We start from the raw sequence: 20,794 nt of genomic DNA on the forward strand, positions 1-20,794 counted from the left end.
TAAAAAAATTTAGGGTGTTTGTTAAGCGCATACTCTGTGTCAAACACTGTTCTAAGAGCTGTCGCTATAGATTTTCCTTAGACCCCGAGCTCCGCGTGGGACAGGGACTATGTCCGACCTGATTAGCTTGAGGAGCGGCGTGGTCGAGTGGGTAGAGCCCGGGCCTGGGAGTCAGAAGGACCTGAGTTCTAATTCTGGCTCCGCCACCCGTCTGCTGCGTGACCTTGGGCAAGTCACTTTGCTTCTCCTAGAGAAGCAGCGCGGTTTAGTGGGTAGAGCCCGGGCTTGGGAGTCAGAAGGACCTGGGTTCTAATCCCGGCTCTTCGCCGCTTCGATTAGCGGTGTGAGCTCCTCGAGGGCAAGGATTATGTCTAACAGCTCCATTGGACTCTTCCAAGCGCTCAGTACGGTGCTCTGCACACAGAGGGGGCTCAGTCACTACTGGCATATAGTAAGCGCTTAACAAATAGTGGGAAAAAAAACTATTGACTGGTGGATAAGAGAAAATGTTGTGGGTAGATTATTCATTCTTGCCTTTAGATTATTAATTCTTGCCTTCACTATTGAACCGGTCGTTTCGCTGGCCTCCCTGCCTTCCATATTTGATAATAATAATAATGTTGGTATTTGTTAAACGCCTACTCTGTGCCGAGCCCTGTTCTAAGCGCTGGGATAGATACAGACTAATCAGGTTGTCCCACGTGAGGCTCCCAGTCTTCATCCCCATTTTACAGATGAGGTCACTGAGGCACAGAGAAGTGAGGTGGCCTGTCCAAAGTCACACAGCTGACAGCCCAGTCCAGGCCTCACTCTGCTGCCTGGATCATTTCTCTACAAAAACCTTCAATCCACGACTCCCCACTCCTCAAGACCCTACAGGGTTTTTGGGGGGTTTTGGGGGGCATTTATTAAGTGTTTACTATGTGCCAGTTACTGTCCTAATCGCTGGGGTGGATACAAGCTAATCAGGTTGGACCCAGTCCCACATGGAGCTCACAGTCTTCATCCCCATTTTCCAGATGAGGGAACGGAGGCACGGAGAAGCAAAGTGACCCGCCCGAGGTCACACACAGCGGACGAGAGGCAGAAAGGGAATTTGAACCCAAGTCCTTCCGACTGCCAGGTCCGAGCTCTAGCCATTAGGCCACGCTGCATCTCCATCTGTAAAATCTCGATCTGTCAAATGGGGATGAAGACCGTGTGACCGTGTCCAACCTGATTAGCTTGGATCTACCCCAGTGCTTAGTACAGTGTCTGGCTCATAGTAAGTGCTTAACAAATCCCACCGTTATAATTATCATTATTTTCATACAGCGGGACAGGGACGGTGTCCCACCTGATTAGCCTGGATCTACCCCAGCGCTCAATACAGTGCCCGGCACTTAGCGCTTAACAGATAGTATAAAAATGCAGCCCTGCCCAGTGGCTTGACCTTTCTGCCCTTCCTCCCCTCCTGCTCCGCATCCCCCTCCCCGCTTCCTGACCTCCAATCTGGGGTCATTAAGGAGAGGCCCCCGCCTCCGTGCCGCCCTCCCCAATTCCCCAAGAATTCTGGGCAGGTCCGGCCGCTTCCACTGATGCGGGAGAGGGAAGATGTTTTATTGAGGAACGAGGAAAACCCAACAGCGCGGGTCTCGATGAAAATCAACCCGCCCATCACGACCGGGAAATAGCAGCTTGAACCCTCTCGGGATGGATCTCGGAGGCTTTCCGGACGTCTTCCGTCTCCGGATCCGGAGGGAGGAGGTGGCGTTAGATTAGGGAAGCTGGAGTCACCAGGAGAGCACCCTGAAGAGGCAAAATAAAATCAGTCTAACGTATTTATTGAGCGCTCACTGGGTGCAGAGCATCGTGCCTCTCTACCGGACTCTCTCAAGTGCTCGGTACGGTGCTCTGCACGCAGCAGGCGTTCAATAAATATTATCAATCGATTGACTGGTTGTAAACTCCTTGAGGACAGAGATAATTGTAGCCGGGGATTCATTCCAAGCGCTTAGTACAGTGCTCTGCACATAGTAAGCGCTCAATAAATACTGTTGAATGATTGAGTTAATTACTATAAATCCCGGCTGAGAGGAAACAATTAAGTGTAAAGAAATGGACATTTATGCTGTGGGACAGCCGGTACCCAAAATTCCTTAGTAGACCTAGACTGATCAACTTTATTTATTGAGCGCTGACTGTGTGAAGAGCACTGTACTAAGCGCTTGGGAGAGTCCAGTAGAACACAATTGGGAGATACGTTCCCTGCCCACAAGGAGCTGACAGTTTAAAGCGGGAGATAGACATGAATATCTCTGGAGAAGCAGTGTGGCCCAGAGAATGGTACCCGGGCCTGGGAGGCCGAAGGACCTGGGTTCTAATCCCGGCTCCTCCACTTGTCTGCTGTGCGATCTTGGGCAAGTCACTTTGCTTCTCTGGGCCTCAGTTCCCTCATCTGTAAAACGGGGATAAGAGTGTGAGCCCCAAGTGGGACAGGAACTGTATCTGACCTGAGTAACTTGCATCTCCCCCAGTGCTGAGAACAGTGCTCGGCATGTAGTAAGCGCTTAACAAGTACCACTCATTATTAATGATATTATAAATCAATTAATCGCTTAGAACAGTGTCTCAGTGCTTAGTACAGTGCCTAAGCGCTTAGAACAGTGCCTGCTACATAGTAAACACTTAAATACCATCATTATTATGATCAATGTTAAATCAATGGTATTTATTGAGGGCTTACTGGGTGCAGAGCATGTCCTAAGCACTTGGAAGAGGACAATAGAACAGGGTTGGTTGACACGTTCGCTGCTCAGAGTCCAGAGGGGGAGACGGACGTTAATCGAAATAAATGAATCCCAGATCTGGACATAACGTCTGTGGGGCCGAGGGAAGAAAGGGAACAAATCGGGGCGGCGCAGAAGGAGGGGGAGAAGAGGAAAGGAGGGTGCAGTCGGGGAAGGCTTCTTGGAGGAGGAGATGGGCCTTCCATAAGGTTTTGAAGCGGGGGAGAAGGATGGCCTGCGGGGTTTGAGGCCGATGGACGAGACGGAGGCCCAGGGAGAAGGTTGGCATTAGAGGAGCGGAGCGTGCGGACCGGAGTAAGAGAGCGGCGAGGAGGGGGATAAAATGAGGGCGATGAAAAGTTAAGCCCGGAAGGCTTCTTGGAGGAGTGGTGATTTCAGAAGGGCTTTAAAGACGGGGAGCGCGCCGGTCTGCGGGAAGTAAAGGGGCAGAGGGCCCCAGGCCAGAGGGGGGACGCGGGCCGTGAGGGAGAATCCCGTGGGGAAGCCAAACTTACGGCAACGGGGAAGACTTTGATCTTGTCAAAGCCCAGGCGCTTGACGGGCTCGGTGGGAATCCCGTCCCCGATTTTGGCTGAAAAAGAGAGGCCCGTGGGTCTGGCGCATAGCGAGCACTTGACAACGTCCAGAAAGAAAGAATCGTGGCATTTGGGAAGGGCTTTCTAAGTGCCAGGCACTGTACGGAGCGCTGGCTTAGTAAAAATATGCTATTTTGTCCTCTCCCAAGTGCTCAATACAGTGCTTTGCACCCAGGAAGTGCTCAATAAATGAAGAAACGAATGAAATACGTTTGAAAAGAAAGGTCTGGTCTGGCTTACCATTCTGAGTGGGAAGCAGCACGGTGGTGAGGATTTCGTCGACGATGTCTTTGAGCTGGTCCGTCTGGGAGAGGGGGACAGAGGTCAGCTGACGGGGCACGATATTAATAACGATAATTCTGGTATTTATTAAGCCCTTACTACGTGTCAGGCCCTGTACTAAGCCCTGGGGTGGATACCAGCAACCAATCCCCGTCCCCCGTGGGGCTCACGGCCTCACTCCCCATTTTCCAGACGAGCAGACCGAGGCCCAGGGAAGTGAAGCGACTTGGCCCGGGTCACCCGGCAGACAAGCGGCGGAGCCGGGATTAGAACCCGTGACCTTCTTGACTCCCAGGCTCGGGCTCTGTCCACTATGTAATGCCATTTCCCACATCAGAGCAGGAGCCATCCCGGCTCGGACTCTCCCAAAGCGCTCGGCCCGGTGCTCTGCACACTGTGAACGCTCAATAAATACCATCGATGGATTGATTTCCCTTGACCCTGAGAGGGTCTCTTCGTGGCGGGGGGAAGGGGAGGAGATCCCCCTGAGACCTCCGTTGGTCCCCGCTCCGGGAGGGGAAGGACAAACTCACCCTGAACAGGCCGATGTCGGATTTAAGCAGATGGATCCGGTCAGACCTACGAGGGGAATCGCAGATAAAATATCTGTCGTCACCCTGGGACGAGCAGGAGGCCAAGGTTCGGTGCTGAACGTTTAGCAGATCGTAAACACAGTAGGGCACGGGTGGAGGGAGGCGCTTCTTCAGAGCGCTCTGGGTGCTAAACGCGCTTTCTGGGGCGTCGGCGTGGCATAGTGGGAGACCCGCAACCCTGGAAGTTGGAGGTTCTGCGTTCTAATAAATAATAATAGCGATGATGATATCCGTGAAGCGCTTACTATGCGTCCGGCACCGTACTAAGCGCCGGGGTGGAGATGAGCAAATCGGGCCGGACCCAGTCCCCGCCCCAACAGGGGCTCACAGTCTCAATCCCCGTTTTACAGATGAGAGGACTGAGGCCTGGAGAATAATGTTGGTATTTGTTAAGCGGCTTACTATATGCAGAGCACTGTTCTAAGCGCTGAGGGAGATACAGGGTGATCAGGTTGTCCCACGTGGGGCTCACAGTTTTAATCCCCATTTTACAGATGAGAGAAATGAGACCCAGAGAAGTGACTTGCCCACAGTCCCACAGCTGCCAAGTGGCAGAGCGGGGATTCGAACCCATGACCCCCGACTCCCCAGCCCGGGCTCTTTCCACCGAGCCGCGCTGGAGAAGTGAAGTGAGGCCCCTCAAGTCACGCAGCGGGCAAGTGGCAGAGCCGGGGTTAATAATGACGGCATCTGTAAAGCGCTCACTATGTGCCAGGCGCCGTTCTAGGAACCCACGACCTCCTGATTCCCAGGCCCGTGCTCTGTCCGCTATACCACGCTGCTTCCCGGCTCTCCCATCCGGCACTTCACTGGCCCCAAGCCTCAGTTTCCCCAGCTGTCAAATGGGGATAATAACCCCCGAACCCTACCTCACAGGGGTGTCTCGGGGAGGAAATGGAAAATAACCCACGTAAGGCAATAAAAGCGGCAGGTAGAAACTCAGATATTATCGTACGCGCCTAGCGCAGCGCTCCGCACATCGTAAATGCTCAATAAGTACCACTGACTGATTGGTTGGGGGCTAAGCACCTGGCAAGGGCGGGGAGGTTGACGTTACTCAGTTCTTGGACGGTCAGGCCCGACGATTTCAACATGGTGTCCTCCTCCCAGCCCCCGGATCGGACCTAAGAGATTCCCATCGGGGCAGAGCTTGGGCCCGGGTTCTAATTCCCAGCTCCGCCGCCTGGCTGCTCTGCGATCTGGAGAGGGTGGCTTTCCGGCTCTGGGCCTCGGTCTCCCCATCTGTAAAACGGGGATTCAATCCCTGTCCTCCCTCCCCCTTGGACCGTGAGCCCCGTGCGGGACAGGGACTGCGTCCGGCCTGATGAATTAGCGTAAACGCTTCATCGATAGCATCACAGCTTGGCCCTCTAGACCGTGAGCTCGTTGCGGGCAGGAATAACGCCCACCGACTCCGTTACACCGGGCCTTTCCAAGCGCTTAGTACAGAGCTCGGCGCGGAGTAAGCGCTCAACAAATACCACCGGTGGATGGACTGGTCAATATTTCATCCCCCGCCCCGCCCCGGATTCTGATCCTGGGAATTCTGATCTTGGGAAGCAGCATGGCTCAGTGGAAAGAGCCCGGGCTTCGGAGTCAGAGGTCACGGGTTCGACTCCCGGCTCTGCCACTCGTCAGCTGTGTGACCGTGGGCCAGTCACTTCACTTCTCTGTGCCTCAGTCTGTAAAATGGGGATTAACTGTGAGCCTCACGTGGGACAACCTGAATACCCTGTATCTCCCCCAGCGCTTAGAACGGTGCTCTAACAAATACCAACATTATTATCATTATTATTATTAATTCTTACTTGATTCCTTTTAAGTTGAGCTTAACCTTGTCTTCATCAGTGAAGAACTGTCCTTCTGAGCTGGACTCCTGAAATCAAAAAGTGCCCACACTTTAGGACGCGAAGGTGAGAGAAAATAGCAAATTAAGGGGGAGGGGGGGCAACTCTAACCGACGTCTATATGGCCATTTTGCGGCTGCCGTGTTGTTCCCCAAGTCACCGCGTCCGTGGCATTTTGTCGGCTGCCGTTTCGTTCCCTGGCCGGTGTGTACGTGTCCATTTTGTGGCCCACTCTTTTGCTCCCTAGCCTATCTGTGGCCATTTCATCGGCCACCATTTTGTCCCTTAGCCGACGTATCGGTGGCCGTTTCGCGGGCGGCCGTTTCGTCCCTCGGCCCCTCGACGCGTGGCCGTTTCATCGGCCGCCGTTTTGACTGGCCGCTCTTTGGGCCGCCGCCGAGACTCCCCCTCCGGACCCAAGCGGGGGACGAGGACCCTCCCGCCCCGGCCCTCCGCCGCCGTGACGCCTCGGCCCGGCACTCACCACTCCCAGCGTGAAAAGGGGGCGATGCGCCTGGCTGTCGGTGAACAGCTCGATCAGGTTCAGCTGGGCCACGTTGGCACTGCCGTCCTTCAGGGAGATCACCGGGGCCTCTTGGGTCGTGACCTTCAGGATCTCGGACTTGTTGAGGTACTTGACAGCCTATAATCGGAATCGCTCATTCATTTATTCATTCGATCGTATTTATCGCCTGCCTACCGTGGGCAGGACGCCGGACTAGGCCGTAGGGAGGGTCCGGCTGAACGATAAACGGGTACATTTCCTCCCCTCAGCGAGCTGACGGTCTAGAGGGGGAGACGGGCATTAATATAGAGAAGCGGGGTGGCTCGGTGGAAAGAACATGGGCTTGGGAGTCAGAGGTCATGGATTCAAATCCCACCTCTGCCACGACTTGTCAGCTGTGTGACCGTGGGCGAGTCACTTCACTTCTCTGGGCCTCAGTTCCCTCCTCTGTAAAATGGGGATGAAGACTGGGAGCCTCACGTGGGACAACCTGATGGCCCTGTATCTCCCCCAGCGCTTGGAACAGTGCTCGGCACATCGTAGGCGCTTAACAGATACCAACATTATTATTATTTATATGCGGGAGGGGTATGTACGTAAGGGCCGTGGGGCCGGGAGGGGGATGCTTACTATGTGACAGGCACTGTACTAAGTCTCTCTGGGGGAGATGCAAGCTAGTCCGGGCGAACCCGTTACCCTATTTATTTGGTCATTACCCTATTTATTTTGTTAATGAAATGTACATCGCCTTAATTCGATTCATCTGCTATTGTTTTAATGAGACGTTCATCCCCTCGATTCTATTTATTGCTATCGTTCTCGTCTGTCCGTCTCCCCCGATCAGACCGTGAGCCCGTCAAAGGGCAGGGGCCGTCACTATCTGTTACCCATCTGTCCATTCCAAGCGCTTAGTCCAGTGCTCTGCGCACAGTAAGCGCTCAATAAATACTATCGAATGAATGAATGAATGAACCCAGGCCACGTCCCACCCGGGGCTCCCAGTTCCCGTCCCCATTTTCCAGATGAGGGACCCGAGGCCCCGAGAAGCGAAGCGCCCGGCCCGAGGTCACCCAGCTAGACCTGGGAGGAGCCGGAATCGATCGATCGATCCAGCGGGAGCCATCTGGGGCTGGAGAACCGGGGCCGGGATAGATCCTCCCGCACGGACCGCTCAGGGGCCGGGACCCGCCTCAACAGGGGCCGGCTGGGCCGGGGAGAAGGGAGGCCCGCTCACCTCTGGGTTGGCTCTGATCAGGTCAGACTTGAGCCGCTGCCCGAGATCAGGAAGCTGGAAGGGAAGGGCACGGATGAGCCGCGGTGCTAAACCTCGGGCGCTCGGGACGGTGCTCGGCACACGGCGAGCGCTCGGTGATCGTTGAATTGATAGGAAAATGAAGACGGTCCTCTAGACTGTCGGCTCGTTGTGGGCCGGGCTCTCCCAGGACCTTCTGTGTCTATTACGCTATTATTTCCCCTTTTTTCCCACTCCTCCTCCTCCCTAGTACTACTCGTTATAGTAATATTATGGGGAAGCAGCGTGGCTCAGTGGAAAGAGCCCGGGCTTGGGAGTCAGAGGTCACGGGTTCGACTCCCGGCTCTGCCACTTGTCAGCTGGGTGACTGTGGGCGAGTCACTTCGCTTCTCTGGGCCTCAGTTACCTCATCTGTCAAATGGGGATTAACTGTGAGCCTCACGTGGGACGACCTGATGACCCTGTATCTCCCCCAGCGCTTAGAACAGTTCTCTGCACATAGCAAGCGCTTAACAAATACCACCGTTATTATTATTATTATTATTAATGATGATGGTATTTGTTAAGCACTGTTTTAAGCGCTGAGGGGATCAGGTTGTCCCACGTGGGGCTCACAGTCTTAATCCCCATTTTATAGATGAGGTCACGGAGGCACAGAGAAGTTAAAGGACTTGCCCAAGGTCACACAGCTGACAAGCGGCGGAGCCGGGATTAGAACCCACGACCTCTGCCTCCCAAGCCCGGGCTCTTTTCCACTGAGCCACGCTGCTTCTCTCCTAGCATTCTCCGATGGCATTTGTTAAGCGCTTACTATGTGCAAGGCGCTGTTCTAAGCGCTGGGGAGGACACGAGGTGATCAGGTTGTCCCCCGTGGGGCTCACCGTCTTCATCCCCGTTTTACAGATGGGGTGACGGGCCCAGAGACGGGAAGCGACTGGCCCAAAGTCACACAGCCGCCTGAGCCGGGATTCGAACCCACGACCTCTGACTCCCAAGCCCGGGCTCTTGCCGCTGAGCCGCGCTGCTTCTCTACTATCACTGCTCGCTCAACGCCGGGGTCCCCGACCTTGCGTCGTGCCCTTCGGGATGGCCGAGTGGACGGGGCATCGCAGTCATTGATTCCCGTAGTCATTCGGGCGTACTGACTGGATGCCTACTGCGGGCGGAGCACTGAACTAAACGCTCGGGAGAGTCCGACAGAACAACCAGCAGGTACCTTTTCCTCCCCACGACGAGCCGACGGTCTAGAGGCGGGGGCAGATATTAATGTGCAGAGGTAAATTACGGCTACGTACGCGAGCGCCGCGGGCCGGGAGGGGGTGCTTACTACGTGGCGGGCGTCTTGGGGAGACGCAAGCTAATCGGGTCGAACCCACTCCGCGTCCGGTCCAGTCAACGGCCGGCGGCCGGGGGACGGGCCAGCCGTGGGGCGGACCCGAATGCGATCAACCCCCCGGGGCGGGGGTGGGGAGGAGACCCCGATTCTCACCACGGAGTTGAGGCGGACGGAGTAGGCCTCGGGAGGCAGGGTGGCCCCCAGGACCCCGTTGACCACGTCTTCTCCCACCACCATATTGACGGCGGATCGACCCAACTGGGGAACGGGGAACGTCCCGCCGGACGGGTTCAACACCTGGTTCACCAGTCCTTTCCCGTCCTTGAGCAGGGCCTGAAGAGACACAGCGGTCGTCATCACGACGGTACTTGTTGGGCGCTTCCGATGGGCCGCACGCTGTCCCGAGCGCCGAGGCGGATACCGGCAACCAGTCGGGTCGGACGCGGTCCCGCGGGGGGCTCGCGGTCTCGATCCCCATTTTAGGGACGAGGTGGCCGAGGCGAGCGACTGGCCCAAGGCCACGCAGCGGACAAGTGGAGGAGCCGGGGTTAGAACCCGTGACCTTCGGACTCCCAGGCTCTATCCGCTACGTCACGCCGCTCCCCACCGTACGCGGGGAGGGGCCGCGCGGACCCATCGACCGGCTGATCGATGGTCGATGGATCGACCGACCGATCGACTCGCCGGTCGAATGCCTCCCTTGGGCTGCGAGCCCCATGGGAGACGAGGTAATAATCATAATGTTGGTATCTGTTAAGCGCTCACTATGTGCAGAGCACCGTTCTAAGCGCTGGGGGAGATACGGGGTCATCGGGTCGTCCCACGTGAGGCTCAAAGTTAATCCCCATTTGACGGATGAGGTCGCCGAGGCACAGAGAAGCGAAGTGACTCGCCCACGGTCACCCGGCTGACAAGCGGCAGAGCCGGGATTCGAACCCATGACCTCGGACTCCCAAGCCCGGGCTCTTTCCACTGAGCCGCGCTGCTTCTCTAAGAGGTAAGAAAGGAGACGGCGGGGTCGGGGGACGGATGGACCCGTCGATCGATGGATCGATCGATCGACCGATTGATGGATCGAGCGCCTCTCTTAGCGGGACGAAGAATGGGTCTGAGCCGTTGGTGACGAATTTTCCCCGGCCCTGAGAATGCCGCTTGGCGGATCATGATTGCTTAATAGAAACCACAGAGATTTTATTATTGTTGATAATAACGATATTACTGGATAATATATCCTTAGGTTCGTATCATTGTCTGCTAGATCAAATATAATTATCACATTTTACGATTAACAATAGCGTTAGGTGACACGGCGAGCAATCGGCAGAGCGGGAATTAGAACCCGGTTCCCGGGAATGAGGTCTTTCCGCTAGGCCACCCCGTCTCTCTTCATGTAGTCGTAATTATTACTGTTAGGGAGCCAGAGGACTTGGGTTCTAATCCCGCCTCTGCCGACTGCTTTCTGCGTGACTTTGACTTCTCGGTGCCTCAGTTTCCCCAGCTGTAAACTGAGGATTAAATCCCCATTTTCCCTCCCCCCTTAGACTGTGAATCCCAAGTGGATAAGGAAAGACGCCCGGCCGAATTCGCTTCTGCCTACCGCGGCGCTCAGAACAGTGTTTGACCCGTAGCAAGCGCTTAAAAGATACCATAAAGGTTGGCGTCTCTCCCCGAGGCCGCGATACTCACCCCCAGAGTCACCTGAATCCCTTTATCCACGATCGTGGAAGACAACACCTCGAACACGAGGTCGCTGGATCCGACCGATACGGGGGCTGCGGAGAGACGGGGAAAGGAGCCGCCAATCCCCGAACGTCCCGTAGTTCACGCAACCACACGCCGCACACCGTTCAGTCGCTCAGTCGATATTGAGCACTGTACTGAGCGCTTGGGAGAGTCCAGGAGAACAAGAAACAGTCAAATTCCTGGGGGACGGACGACTTTAAAGCCAAGGGTGAGGAGGTTTTATTCGATGCAGAGGTGGGTGGGCAACGACTGGGGTTTTTAGAGGAGCGGCGTGAAACGTTCCTGTGGAGAAACGACGCGGCCAGCGGAGTGAAGTCCGGACCGGAGAGGGCAGAGACGGGAGGCCGGGAGGTCAGCGAGGAGGCTGATGCGGTCATCCAGGCGGGAGAGGAGAAGCGATCGGATTAACGGGGTGGCCAGTTGGATGGAGAGGAAAGGACGGATTTTAGCGACGTAGGGGAGGGGGGACCGCCGGGATTTAGTGACAGATTGACCGCGTGGGTCGAATGAGAGAGAGGAGCCGAGGAGAAGGCCGAGGTCCCGGCCTCGTGAGACGGGAAGGACGGCGGTGCCGTCTACGGCGACGGGGAGGACGGGGTTTAGGAGCTCTGTTTGGGACGCGGGAGGGGACGGGAGGACATCGGAGGAGACCCGAAGGCGGGAGGAGATGCGAGACGGCGGAGAGGGAGAGAGATGAGGCCTGGAACCACACAATCACCCAACCGGGCACCCCAAAGCCACACAGAGTCCTTGTTGGAACTGAAATCATTCACTCAGCAACGCCACACCACCCGGTTGTCAAAGGTTCACGTCTGTAACCCCACGGGCGACTCACAGCGGACCATATTCCACCCAGGCGCGGGGCGGAGGAGCGGGTCCAGCCGAGGTTGGGGAGTCAGAAGGACCCGGGTTCTAATGCCCGCTCGGCCACGGGTCGGCCGTGCGACCGGGGGCAAGTCACTTCACTTCTCTGTGCCTCGGTTCCCTCATCTGGAAGATGGGATTAAGACGGTGAGGCTCACGTGGGACACGGGTAGACGGGCCTGTCTCCCCCCCCCAGCGCTTAGTACAGTGGCCGGCACGTTGTAAGGGCGTAACGAATGCCTCAAATGGGGATGAGGACTGTGAGCTCCACGTGGGACGGGGTTTGGGTCCAACCTCATTAGCTTCCCCAGTGCTTAGTACAGTGCCTGGCGCATAGTGAGCGCTTACAAATACCATTTAAAAAATAAAAATAAAGGAGTGGGGGACCTACCTTTTACAGAACTCAGTAGTTTGGCACTCAAATCGATGAAAGCTTCACTGATGACTGGACAAAACTGAAACGGAAATATTAAACGTTCGATCCCCGCTCCACCCCCGGCCCCACAGCACTTAATAATGATACTAATAATAATTATGGCCTTTGGGAAGCGCTCGCTACGTGCCAGCCACTGTGCTAAAAGCTGAGTTGAATACAAGTGAATCGGACCGGACGCGGTCCTTGTCCCACGTGGGGCTGGCCGTCGTAATCCCCATTTTACGAATGAGGTCACTGAGGCACAGTGAAGGGGAAGTGACTTGCTCAAGGTCACGCTACAGATGAGTGGAGGAACGGGGATTAGAACTCGGGTCCTGCTTACTCCCAGGCCCATGCTGAAATCGATGGTATCTATTGAGCGCTTACTATGGGCAGAGCACTGTACTAGGCTCTCGGGAGAGTCCCATGGAACAGAGTTGGTGGACACGTTCCCTGCTCACAACGAGTAAACTGTCTCCGTATCCTTGAGAAGCAGCGTGGCTCAGTGGCTAGAGCCCGGGCTTGGGAGTCAGAGGTCGTGGGTTCGAATCCCGGCTCCGCCACTTGTCAGCGGTGTGACTTCGGGCGGGTCACTTCACTTCTCTGCGCCTCAGTGACCTCATCTGTAAAATGGGGATGAAGACTGGGAGCCCCGCGTGGGACAACCTGATCACCCTGTATCTCCCCCAGCGCTTAGACCAGGGTTTGGCACATTATAAGCGCTTAACAAATACCACCGTTATTATTAAGACACCGCATATCATAGGCGATAACACGCTATCGTATATTCTATTATAATCATTTGATAATATAGGCTGTTGTAAGCAGTGATGCCTGTCTACTTGTTTTGTTTCGCTGTCCGTCTCCCCCTTCTAGACTCGGAGCCCGTTGTTGGGTCGGGATTATTATCGTGGGATTCGTTAAAGCGCTCACCATGTGCCAAGCACTGCTCTAAGCGCTGGGGTAGATACAGGGTAATGAGGTTGTCCCACGTGGGGCTCACCGTTTTAATCCCCATTTTCCAGCTGAGGTCACTGAGGCACAGAGAACTGCAGCGGCTTGCCCGGGGTCACGCAGCAGGCAAGTGGCGGAGGCGCGATTAGAATAATAATAATAATGATGATGGCATCTGTTAAGCGCTTACTGCTATGTGCAAAGCACTGTTCTAAGCGCTGGGGCGATACAAGGTCATCAGGTTGTCCCACGTGGGGCTCACAGTTTAATCCCCGTTTTTACAGATGAGGGAACTGAGGCCCAGGGAATAATAATAAGAATGTTGGTATTTGTTAGGCGCTTACTATGTGCAGAGCACTGTTCTAAGCGCTGGGGTAGATACAGGATAATCAGGTTGTCCCACATGAGGCTCACAGTCTTAGTCCCCATTTTCCAGATGAGGGAACTGAGGCACAGAGAAGCGAAGTGACTGGCCCAAAGTCACACAGCCGGCAGGCGGCGGGGTCGGGATTAGAACCCACGACCTCTGACTCCCAAGCTCTTTCCACCGAGGGATTGTCTCTCTCCGTTGCCGAATTGGACTTTCCAAGTGCGTAGTCCAGTGCTCTGCACTCGGGAAGCGCTCCATAAATACCACACTGAATGAACGAATGATCATTATAATGTTGGTATTCGTTAAGCGCTTACTCTGCGCAGAGCACTGTTGTAAGCGCTGGGGGTAGATACAGGGTCATCAGGGCTCACAGTTAATCCCCATTTCACAGATGAGGCCCAGAGAAGCGAAGTGACTCGCCCACAGTCACCCAGCTGCCAAGCGGCGGAGTCGGGAGTCGAACCCATGACCGCTGACTCCCAAGCCCGGGCTCTTGCCACTGAGCCGCGCTGACCTCCGTTAGTATCAGTCCAGTGCTCTGCACGTAGTAGGCGCTCAATAAATACGATCGAATGAATTATCGTCATTAGGGGCCCAAGGGGAACCCGCCCCCCCATCGCATTGGCACCCCGAGAAAGGGTTCCGTCCCCCCGCGACCCCCAACCCCCGGCCCACCCCGGGGGGCGACCAGACTCTGACCTGCCTCTTCACCAGTTGAGGAAAGGCGGGGACCAGGGTGTCGATGACTCTGTCGGCGAATCGGTTGGCCATGAACGAGATCCTTTCGGGAAACGAACGGGCCCAGTGATCAAAATAATAACAACGATGATAATGATGATGATGACGATGACGGTGGCATTTGTTGAGCGCTTACTGGGTGCCAAGCACTGTTCTATGCGCTGGGGTGGTTCCGAGGTCATCGGGTACTCCACGGGGGGCGCCCCGTCTTCATCCCCATTTGACAGATGAGGACACTGAGGCCCAGAGCACTTCTCAAGGGTCAAGGTCACCCAGCAGACGAGGGGCGGAGGCGGGATTCGAACCCACGTCCTCTGACTCCCCAAGCCCGGGCTCTTTCCACTAAGCCCCGTTGCTTCTCCTAGACCTTACGGGAGGGAAGGTGGAGGGTGTCCGATGGGCTCTGAGGCGGGAGGGTAGACTGAACGCTCCTGGAGGGCAGGGGGCTTGTCGGCTAACTCTACCGGAGTCTACCGAGCGTTCGGTACGGTGCTCCGCGCACAGCGGACTGGACGCTCCTGGAGGGCGTGGACTGTGTCTACCGACTGTTCTTGGAGTCTTCCAAGTGCTCAGTCCAGTGCTCTGCACACGGTAGACAGGAAGCTCCCGGAGGGCGGGGGATCGAGTCTGCCGACTCTATTGGAAAGAGTGCTCGGTCCAGTGCTCGGCACACGGTAGACTGGAAGCTCCTGAAGGGGAGGGAGCTTGTCTGCTCTGACTCTGACGGACCAGGCGCCCAGGACGGCGCTCTGCACGCGGTAGACTGGAAGCCCCCGGAGGGCGGGGAGCGCGTCCGCTGACTCTATTGGACCAGGCGCTCAGTACGGTCTCCGCACGCGGTAGACTGGAAGCTCCCGGAGGGCGGGGAGCGCGTATCTGCGGACTCTTTTGGACCGGGCGCTCGGTACAGTGCTGTGCGCAAAGTAGACTGGAAGCTCCTGGAGGGCGGGGAGCGCGCGTCTGCTGAATGGCCGGGGAGGCTAGAGGTGGGGGCCGGGGGCGTGGCCAGAGGCGATGATGGACGTGCCCGGGCTGGGCTGTGATTGGTCGGATCAGGGGGCTTGGGGGCGCGGGGGCCGCGGTCATGTGGGCGTGGCTATGGGGGCTAACGATAATAATAACGGTAATAGTCATAACGAGAACGTTGGTATTGGTTAAGCGCTTACTAGGTTGCAGAACACCGTTCTAAGCGCTGGGGGAGATACGGGCTCATCGGGTCGCCCCCCGTGGGGCTCACGGCTTTAGTCCCCATTTTCCAGATGAGGGAACGGAGGCCCAGAGGAGCGACTTGCCCACGGTCACCCAGCGGACGAGTGGCGGAACCTGGATTCGAACCCGTGACCCAGCATAGAGAAGCGGCGGGGCTCGGTGGAAAGAGCCGGAGGTCACGGGTTCGAATCCCGGCTTTGCCACGCGTCAGCCGCGTGACCGTGGGCGAGTCACTTAGCTTCTCTGGGCCTCCGTGACCTCGTCTGGAAAATGGGGATGAAGACCGGGCGCCTCACGTGGGACGACCTGATGACCCCGTACCTCCCCCAGCGCTTAGAACAGCGCTCGGCCCCTAGGAAGCGCTTAACAGATCCCAACATTGTGATTATAACTGTCCAGCTCTCCATTGGTTCTCATTTGGGTGTGGCCCGGGGGGCGTTGCCTGGGAGTTTCCCGGCGGAGCGGGCGGTGATTGGTGGGATCGGGGGGCGTTGCCAGGGAGATGGCCGGGGGACCGGGCGGTGATTGGTGGGATCGGGGGGGCGCGGCCGGGCCTGTGGGCGGGGCTTGAGCATCCCTCACCTGTCGAGGAGGCTGACGCGGAGGCTTCCTTTGCTGACGCCGCAGTGGCCGAGCTGCAGGCGGATCCGGCCCTCGCCGTCCGCGCCCATTCCCACCTCGGCCACAACGTCTAGCAGCATGTGGAGCTCGATCACCTTCCACGACAGCGGCCTGGGAGGGGCCGGACCGACAGAGACACGGACAGAGACGGAGGGACCACAGGGAGAGCGCTCGCACGGGGGGCGGGGAAGAGCGTCGCATAAGTGTGCTTGTTCGGGTGCAAACCGGGGGAGACTCCCCTCTTTATTCCACCTTCAAATTGAGGCTGGGGGAGACTCACGTTCCAAGCGCTTAGTACCGTGCTCTGCACAGAGTGAGCGCTCAATAAATACGATTGAATGAATGAATGGATGAGCCCGCCATTGGGCAGGGATGGTCTCTCTCTCTGTTGCCCAATTGGCCTTTCCAAGCGCTTAGGACAGCGCTCTGCACATAGTGAGCGCTCAGTAAATACGATTGAATGAATGAATGAATGAATGAATGAGCCCGTCATTGGGCAGGGATGGTCTCTCTCTCTCTCTGTTGCCCAATTGGCCTTTCCAAGCGCTTAGGACAGCGCTCTGCACATAGTGAGCGCTCAGTAAATACGACTGAATGAATGATTATTCCACCTTCAAATTGGGGCGGGGGGAAGTCTCCCGTTTTTATTCCGGCTAACAAATAGGGGCGGCGGGAGTTGCACGTCTTTTATCCCAGCCTCAAATTGGGGCGGGGGGAGACTCACGTTTTTATTCCAGCCACTAAACTGGGCCTGGGGGAACTCACGGTTTTATTCCAACCACTATATCGGGGCTGGGAGAGACTCCCTTTTTTATTCCAGCCACCACCTGGGGCGGGGGGAGACTCGCGATTTTCTTCCAGCCACCAAATCGGGGCGGGGGACGTCTCACGTTTTTACTCCAGCCTCAAATTGGAGCTTTGGGAGACTCATTTTTTTTTTTTTTCCAGCCTCAAACTGGGGCCGGGGGAGACTCACGTTTTTTCCAACCACCAAACTGGGTCACGGGGAGGATCACGTTTTTATTTCAACTACTATATCGGGGCTGGGGGAGACTCACGGTTTTCTTCCAGCCACCAATTGGGGCTGGGGGAGACTCACGTTTTTATTCCGGCCACCAAATTGGGGCGGGAGGAGACTCTCGTTTTTATTCAAGCGTTTAGTACAGTGCTCTGCACATAGTAAGCGCTCAATAAGTACGATTGAATGAATTCCAGCCTCAAATTGAGGCTGGGGGAGACTCACGTTTTTCTTCCAGCCTCAATTTGGGGCTGGGGAAGTCTCACTTTTTTATTCCAGCCACCAAATTGAGGTGGGGGGAGACTCTCGTTTTTATTCAAGCGTTTAGTACAGTGCTCTGCACATAGTAAGCGTTGGATAAATACGATCGAATGAATTCCAGCCTCGAATTGAGGCTAGGGGAGACTCACGTTTTTATCCCAGCCACCAAATTGGTGGGGCGGGGGGAGACCCGTTTTTATTCAAGCGCTTAGTACAGCGCTCTGCACATAGTAAGCGTTGGATAAATACGATTGAATGAATTCCAGCCTCGAATTGAGGCTGGGGGAGACTCACGTTTTTCTTCCGGCCTCAGTTTGGGGCCGGGGGAGTCTCACGTTTTTATTCTAGCCTCAAAGTGGGGCTGGGGGAGTCTCGCATTTTTCTTCCAGCCTCAAATTGGGGCGGGGGGAGACTCACGGTTTTATTCCAGCCTCTAAATCGGGCTGGGGGAATCACGATTTTATTCCAACCACTGTACCGGGGCTGGGGGAGACTCACGTTTTTATTCCGGCCACCAAATCGAGGGGGATCTTCACGGTCAGGCCCTGACCATCCTCGGACTGTTCCAACTGAAGAGGGAGAATGTCCGCGTTGGTGACCTTCATCCTGGTCAGACAGAAAGGTCAAGGGTCAGCGGGGGGAGCGGGGAGACCATCCTAAGCGCTTAGTCCAGTGCCTTGCGCACGGTGAGCGCCCGAGAAATCCCTCTGAAGTTTGAGGGAGGGTGGTGATTATGGCCTTCCTCTAGACCGGAGCTCGTCGAAGGGCAGGGAATGTGTTGTGTTGGACTCTCCAGAGCGCTTAGTACAGTGCTCTGCACGCGGGAAGCACTCAATCCCAGCTCTGCCACTTGCCAGCCGCGTGACTGTGGGCAAATCACTTCACTTCTCTGGGCCTCAGTTCCCTCACCTGGAAAATGGGGATCAAGACTGTCGTGAGCCTCACGTGGGACAACCCGATGACCCCGTATCTCCCCCAGCGCTTAGAACAGTGCTCGGCGCATAGTGAGCGCTTAGCAAACACCAACATTATTATCAGTAGTAGACGTAAGCGCTGAACAAATACCATTAAAAAAAGAGAAAAACGGTCATCCATCACCGGTGACGGATCAGCGCTCGATCACTCACCAAACGATCTGTTTTAAGAAGCTGCTGACCAGGCTACCTAAGAAGCCTTTGGAGGCGGCGTTCTCCATCTCGCTGAGGAGGGGAAGGTCTTTGAGGGTCTTCACGGCGTCGTGGTCTCTGAGGGCCTGAGAGAGAGCTGAACCCAACCAGGGAAATCATACCGCGTCGGAGCCGGAAAACCATCGAGCTCGGGTGTCTGCGTCCCGCATCAGGCCGAAAGACGGCAGAAGATTCCCTCTCTCCCGAGCCCAGTCCTCTCTCCGGGTGTTTCTCAATCAGCCGGTCAGTCATTCGTCGGTACTGAGCGCTTACTCTGTTCAAGAGCACTGGACTGGGCGCTTGGGAGGGTCCAATAGATAGGACAGACACATTCCCTACCGGCAACGGGCTGACCGTCTTGAGGGGGAGACGGGCGCTTATAGAAAATCGATAAATGAGGGAGGTGGACGTGAGCGGCGTGGGGCTTGGGGGGGAGGATGAAGAAAGGGGGCGAGTCAGGGCGACGCAGAAGGGAGCGGGAGAAGAGGAAAGGAAGGCCTAATCAGGGAGGGCCTCTTGGCGGAGGAGGTGGGCCTTCAACAAGGCTCTGAACCGGTGGAGAGTCGTTTTCGGGGCTAGGGAGCATTCATTCATTCATTCAATCGTATTTATTGAGCGCTGACGGTGTGCAGAGCGCCGTACGAGGTGCTTGGGAGAGTCCGACGCGACAATATACAGACACGTTCCCTGCCCACGACGAGCCTGGGCTCGAGTTGGGCCAGAGAATGGCAGGCGCCGGGCCGAGATTTCGGTGTTCTCCGAACCCACTGAGGGTGGGGAGCGGGAGAAGGGGGGTGTCGGGGTGTCACGGGAGGGGAAGCGGGGGTGCCACGGTTGGTGGTGGGGGTCGGGGTGCCACGGGAGAAGAGGCAGGGGAGTCGCAGATGGCGGAGAGCTTCCCTCGGGGGTCAGGGTGCCACGGGGAAGGAGGCCGGGGGGGCCGCATTTATCGTCATCATCATCGTCATTATCATGACGACGATGACGACTATGAAGAAGCTCACCTTCTTTCAGGACATCGGGCCCGAGGTTCAGAACCGCTTGGGTGTTGGGGGGCACGACCCTGTCAGCCGGAACGTTCCGGGTCGTTTGAGCCGCCGTTCCGGAGAACAGACCCCAGAGGAGGGCGAGGCCGCAGATCGGAAAAATCATCCCGCTCCCGAAACCTGGAGAGAGCGTGAGGAACATTTACTGGACGCTCCTTGCCCTAAGTTTCTTCGGGACGACGCGCCATTTTACTAACTCTATTGGACTCTCCCAAGCGCTTAGGACAGTGCTCGGCACCCAGTGGGTGTCCAATAAACCCTAGCAATCTATCGATGGATTATCAGCTCCTCGAGAGTAGAGATTCCGTCCGCTAACTCTACCGGACTCTCCCAAACTCTTAGGACAGTGCTCTGCACTCAGTGGGTGTCCAATAAATATTATCGGTCCATCGATGGATTATCAGCTCTTCGGGAATAGAGATACCGTCCGCTAACTCTACTGGACTCTTTCAAGCGCTCAGGACAGTGCTCCGTACACAGTGGGTGTCCAGTAAATAGTATCGATCGATTGATGGATCACAAACTCCTCTAGGGCAGAGACCCCCCCCCCCCAGGCCCTACCCACGTCTCCAGTTGAGAAAACGGAGGCTCAGAGAGGTTGAGCAAGTGCCCCCGGGACTCACAGCAGGCCGGAGGGATTGGAACCCAGACAGTCAGTCAGTCGTATGCGGAGGACTGTACTAAGCGCTCGGGAGGGTCCAGCAGAACAGACGCATTCCCCGCCCACAAGGAGCTGACAGCCCGCGTCACCGAAGCAGCACGGCGTAGTGGACGGAGAACGGGCCCGGGAGTCGGAAGGTCGTGGGTTCTAATCCCGGCTCCGCCCCGTGTCCGCTGTGTGGCCTTGGCCAAGTCGCTTCACTTCTCCGACTCCCGAGCCCGGGCTCTCGCCCCCGGGCCGTGCTCCCTCCGCTCGGCCCGCCCTCCCGCTCCCCCGGACGTCTTCCCCACCTTACCGGCGACCCGCCGGCGCGATGGGGCCTCGAAATCCTCACCGTCTCCCGCTGTCCCCTCCGACGAGGGGCGTCCCTTATATACCCCCCTCAGCCCCGAGAGAGGCCGTTCTCCACGTCGGCCGTTGGAGTCGGGGGTGGGACGGGGGGAAAGGGGAGGGGGGTCCTAAGCTCCAGAGTAAATAATCGCAGGAGCCGGTGAACCGGTAAACTTCACTTCAGATGTCAAGGTCGAGGCGTACTCGGCGGGGGGG

At 56.5% G+C, this 20,794-nt stretch overlaps 1 protein-coding gene across 1 annotated transcript; it reads right to left on the minus strand.

The window, feature by feature from the left end:
• Positions 1–1,569: 1,569 nt before the first annotated feature.
• On the minus strand, positions 1,570–20,794 carry LOC103168107 (BPI fold-containing family B member 1-like). The gene is made up of 16 exons (XM_007662312.3): positions 20,544–20,794; positions 19,546–19,707; positions 18,503–18,638; positions 17,874–17,981; positions 16,058–16,207; positions 14,228–14,309; positions 12,178–12,241; positions 10,866–10,951; positions 9,333–9,512; positions 7,826–7,879; positions 6,571–6,729; positions 6,048–6,115; positions 4,180–4,225; positions 3,605–3,668; positions 3,284–3,360; positions 1,570–1,788 (listed from the first exon to the last, which is right to left on the minus strand). The coding sequence occupies exons 2-16, from the start codon at positions 19,691–19,693 to the stop codon at positions 1,753–1,755; spliced, it is 1,458 nt and encodes a 485-aa protein (XP_007660502.2). The 5' UTR covers positions 19,694–19,707; positions 20,544–20,794; the 3' UTR covers positions 1,570–1,752.

The sequence above is a fragment of the Ornithorhynchus anatinus genome, chromosome 21 (genome assembly GCF_004115215.2).
Source record: "Ornithorhynchus anatinus isolate Pmale09 chromosome 21, mOrnAna1.pri.v4, whole genome shotgun sequence".
Classification (NCBI taxonomy): Eukaryota; Metazoa; Chordata; class Mammalia; order Monotremata; family Ornithorhynchidae; genus Ornithorhynchus; species Ornithorhynchus anatinus.